Source organism: Palaemon carinicauda, chromosome 4 (genome assembly GCF_036898095.1).
Source record: "Palaemon carinicauda isolate YSFRI2023 chromosome 4, ASM3689809v2, whole genome shotgun sequence".
In the NCBI taxonomy this organism is placed as follows: Eukaryota; Metazoa; Arthropoda; class Malacostraca; order Decapoda; family Palaemonidae; genus Palaemon; species Palaemon carinicauda.
This window is the reverse complement of record NC_090728.1, coordinates 198422777-198427776: the sequence shown is the minus strand read 5'-3', so window position 1 is coordinate 198427776 and position 5000 is coordinate 198422777. Positions and strand designations below refer to the sequence as shown.

Sequence of the window (5000 nt, the reverse complement as noted above, 5' to 3'; positions counted from 1 at the left end):
ATTTTCGATTTTGGTAAAATAGTCTTGCATACATGTTCTTAGAGAAAAAATAACCAGAGCACTGTTAAAGAAAATAAGTACTAAACTATTAAAGTAACTCTAAACTCTGTGGAGTTGCTAGTAATTGTGTTTTACTATTATTCGTCATTATATTTTCATATGATTAATAGTTTCTGTAATATACCACCTACCTTTCTTTTCAAAAATTTAGGGCAAATTGTAACAATCAGCTCATGCATTTTGAATTGGAGTGTTAGAGAAAGATTTATGATTTGAATTTTAATTTGTACAATAACTCCTACCAAAAAAAAAAAAAAAAAAAAAAAAAGTAACAGGCTCTGAGACCTTTTCTTTCAGAATACACCAATAAATATTATAAAGAATTTTAAAGATTATTCGTGTATTTGGCATTTAGAAATATTAATAAATAACGAGAGACAAGGATGAGAAGTTTAAATCAATTCTGCACAAAATCTAGTCCAAATTACATAATATTAAATAGAGATACAATCAAAGTACAGATATAATTACATATAATGCTACTACAATATGAAATGACATTAGGCATGTACTGATAAATGCGTAGTAGTATACATATCTGCACCAGTGTCCTAGTAAGATGGAACAAAGGGGGAACTTTAAATGTTTCTATGTTTTACAAGCAAATATCTGGTAAAGGAAGTGTACATGTTATGGTTAGTAGAAAGCAAAGTTACTGATTTTGAGTCAAACTATGTCTGATATAAGGATGTGTTATATCTCTGGGATTGTTCATCATTAGTATAGATCAAGCGATGCGGGAAATTAAGAACATGGCAGTGGGTGTAGTTACGAATCAGTAGGATGGAAAAATTAGTTGTAAATGATTGATATGTTGGATTGTTAATATTTCCAGTATATACAATGCTTATTTGGGACAGTAACGCGAAATTACAAATACTATTAAAAAAAATTCAAATGATTGCCAGAAGGGAACGCTGGGAGAAAAAAAACAGTAACAATAAAGTAATGAAGATAAACTGAAAACAGTAAAATGAAGCAAGCATTTTCGTTGAAGAAGGTTGAATAGCAGAAGTGGTTGATTTATATAAGAATCTGGGACTAAATGTGACGTTTGATGACAATATGGGAGACGAGAATTTTAGAAGACTAAGTAGGAAACGTATCAAGTTATGTTGAAAAAAAAAATGCTATGTCTTGAAATGTCTGTAAGAAAAATTGACAAATCAATTACTAGGTTATAAAGAGTACACACAAGTGTATGCCTTTTTTACAATACTGAATTAAAACGTCAAATGCTAAACTATTATATAGAAAAAATAGAATATTTACCTGTTACCATTTTGTGTCTTGATACACCTGCCACCGTTAAGACAAGACGCCGGAGTGCATGTCTCAGGCTCATGAGAGTGGCAGCGAGATGCTCTGGTTAGACGGGGTGTGACTAAGGATGTAGCGTTCGTGTCCACTACCTGTAAATTAGTAGTTTTAATTATTCTAATAATAATAATAATGATTTTATAATTTTTAGTAAAAACAATAATTCTAATAATATTGATATAAATAATAATTTTAATTCAAAAAACTTCCATAGGCGCTATTTGAAAAAAAAATATATATTGTATAGTGTTACTAGTTATCCTGCATCAGGTTATTTCTTAATCTGGAAGAGGATATGATTCGACGTATAGTGGTTTAGATATTCGTGGATATAGAAGTAGGCCTACAGTATTACCCACGTTTCAGATTAGTCTCCATAAAATGTATAATTTATAAATAAAAATATTCGGCTACTCATCACAAACTAATATGTTAAAAGCTAAACTGAAGAGAGAACCTTAAACCAGGCTTTTATTGAAAGTTAAGGTAGTGTTGGATCTATCAATTCTTTATGCCATCTCAGTTTAAAGTATGGACATGTGTGTCATTGTTAAGGCTCATCTCTTTCAGTAAATCCAAAAAGTATACCTGAGTTGATATCTTATCCACTTTAATGATTACCTGATTATATTTATCTTCAGCTTTAAAAGTTCGGCTCTTTACTTCAGGTAATGGAACTCTTCGGTCATATATTTTATGCAAACAACACTTCTATACACTCTTACTCTATTTTATAAATGATCTATCCATTTCTTAACTCATTTTCCAATATAAATCTTTTGATATCATCCTACTGATTTTTGTTATATATAAATGGATATAAAATGTTTGGTGCTAAACGTTGAAGGTAATTTATTTATATCATGAAGCTCCAATAAAATAGCTATGAATGCATGAATACTGTCCCTATTGAATGCATTGGATTTACCCAGTCACTAAGAATTGAATAAATTAGATTAAATGACAGAAAAGACTTAATTTCCATAATCCTTGGTTCCAATTTTTCATATAATTTATGAGGCAATTTATTGTGTGCTTGAAGAATACGGTATCAATTACCATTGAGAAAAATTCCAGTAAATTTACCTTTTTATTAGAGTATCAATAAATGACTTTATTTACTGCTGTGTGCAGTGTAAGATCGTCAATAGTAAAGTTATAGGAAGCAGGCGTTAAATCCTTTTCGTTTTATTAACCGAAGCTACAGTATATCATATGGCGTTAATGAACGATACATGTAAATAAAAAAAGTAATTCTTAATCACAATGATAATTGTTTATGTACTGTATGGTAACGCTTGATACATGCAATCCTTATTTTAAAGAATATAAGTTAACACTGCCTTAAAGAAATAAATTAGGCCACTAATATGTATGAGCTCATGGTACTTGAATTATATTTTTTCCCATATCATTGTAAGGTAAAATATTCTAGTTACGGCTTTCTTTTACCTACAATACAGTGAATAGGTTTTACAAATCTCCTCTTTCTTCACATATAACATTGACCCTTTTACTTCATTGGATAGATAAAGTAACTGGTCGGTCAATATTTTTTTCCACACGGTTTGGATAGAAGAGACTTTTCAGCTGTGATTTAAAGGCCGGTCCAGAATGGCAGAAGTAAGGGACAGTGACTTTGCTCTAGCAAGCAGGACAATGCCCTAGAGACTGACCATATATACATATGATCAACCCTCAACCCCCATTTCCATTCAAGCTAGGACCATGGATGGCCAGGCAATAGGTGCTGATGACTCAGAAGTAGACCTATAGGCTCCCCCGAAACCCCCATCTTTAGCTCACAAGGATGGTGAGGTTGCCAACTATAATGGAAGTAACAAGTTTGAGAGTGCCTCGACCACCTGTCTAGCGATCACCAGACAAAGACGTTAACAATAGGTCACAGCAACCCCAAAGTGTCTTTTATGAATGGATATTCAGAAATCAAATCCATTTGTTCTCCTCTTGGAAAGTGCACCTGTGTCACGGCCTTCCACTTTTATGGATAGAATTATCTTGCTTGAAGGTATGAAAAGATCATTAACTGTCAAATTCTTTTTCCTCAGCTTTATGAAAAGAAGTGGGCTGAGAGAGCTTAATAAAAGTGTAGGAATGTCAAGTGGCTTATCGATAGTTTGTCTCATCCTTATTCTCATTTTTATTCTAAAAACCGTGACCATCAAACTTCTTTCTCTGGAACTTAAGAAAATCAATCTTGCAGCCAATGTTTCTGTGATCAATAGATTGTCATAAGCCTCTCTTCATATTTAATACATTACATATCTAGTTTAACATTTTACTGTTCCTTAAAAAATCCTCTTTTTTATTCTTTTATTTCATATATAGGCAATTTATTTCCTTATCTCCTTTCTTCACTGGTCTGCTTTCTCTGTTGGAGCCCTAGGGCTTGTAGAATCCTTCTTTTCCAGCTAGAGTTGTAGCTAATGTAGTAATAATCATAATGATAATACAGTCTCCCCACATCCCTATTGCTATGATTTAGGTATTTCTTGTTTTCTTTTTATTCCCCCGTTTCTAAGAGAATTTGCTATAAAGGATTGCTTTCAAAATCAGGGTTCCATGGCTAATAGGAAGCTGCTCATCCAACTAAAGATACAGATAGGCTTATAGCAAAAATAACAATAATAATAATAATAATAATAATAATAATAATAATAATAATAATAATAATAATAATAATAATAAATGTCTGAACATAAATACATTCAAACATTATACAGTATACACTAATACCCTACATCGTTGATTTCACTAGTAATGCCTTAAGTTGAGTTTTTTTTTCTTACTCTATAAAGTGACTTTAAACATGTTCTTGATAATAAATAGTACTTACAACATGCTATTATCTTATGAAACACATATTTACATTAATAAGCTTCAACGTGGAGCTCAGTACTGTAAAGCAGGGTATATATAATAGGAAACATGTTTTAAGGAAGAAGGAATTAAAGAATATATATTTATATATATACATGTATATATATATATATATATATATATATATATATATATATATATATATATATGTGTGTGTGTGTGTGTACACACACACACACACACACACACACACACACACACACATATATATATATATATATATATATATATATATATATATATATATATATATATATATATATATATATATATATTTATTTATATATATACACACACACACACATATATATATATATATATATATATATATATATATATATATATATATATATATATATATATATATATATATATATATAAATGGAATGCGGGAAAAATTAAAAGAGAATGAAAGACCTAGAATAAAGAAGAAAACTAAGTAGGTGACGGTGGAAAGGATAATAACTCGGCAAAATGCTTGATTGTTATTTTATGTTATTCTATGACGTAGACATCAACGTAACGTGGGATAAAACGACGCAAGTTGGATTATCATTCTGTATTTAACATTTAAGAAGAGCGATGTTGAGTCGGAATTGACTTAGGTTGAACCGACATAAAGATGGCACATACACACACACACACACCCAGATTGACCGGGGACTCTTAGACTCAAGGTCATTAGCATCCAAGCTTAAAAAAGAGTTTTACTATGCATA

The 5000-nt window shown here is 30.7% G+C and overlaps 1 protein-coding gene across 1 annotated transcript in view; it reads right to left on the bottom strand.

The window, feature by feature from the left end:
• The window catches only part of LOC137639835 (neural-cadherin-like), a 50531-nt gene that overhangs the window by 7675 nt on the left and 37856 nt on the right, over positions 1-5000 (bottom strand). Inside the window, exon 12 of the mRNA XM_068372075.1 lies at positions 1333-1472. Within this exon, the coding sequence (XP_068228176.1) occupies positions 1333-1472 (140 nt within the window). The remainder of the gene's footprint in view (positions 1-1332; positions 1473-5000) is intronic.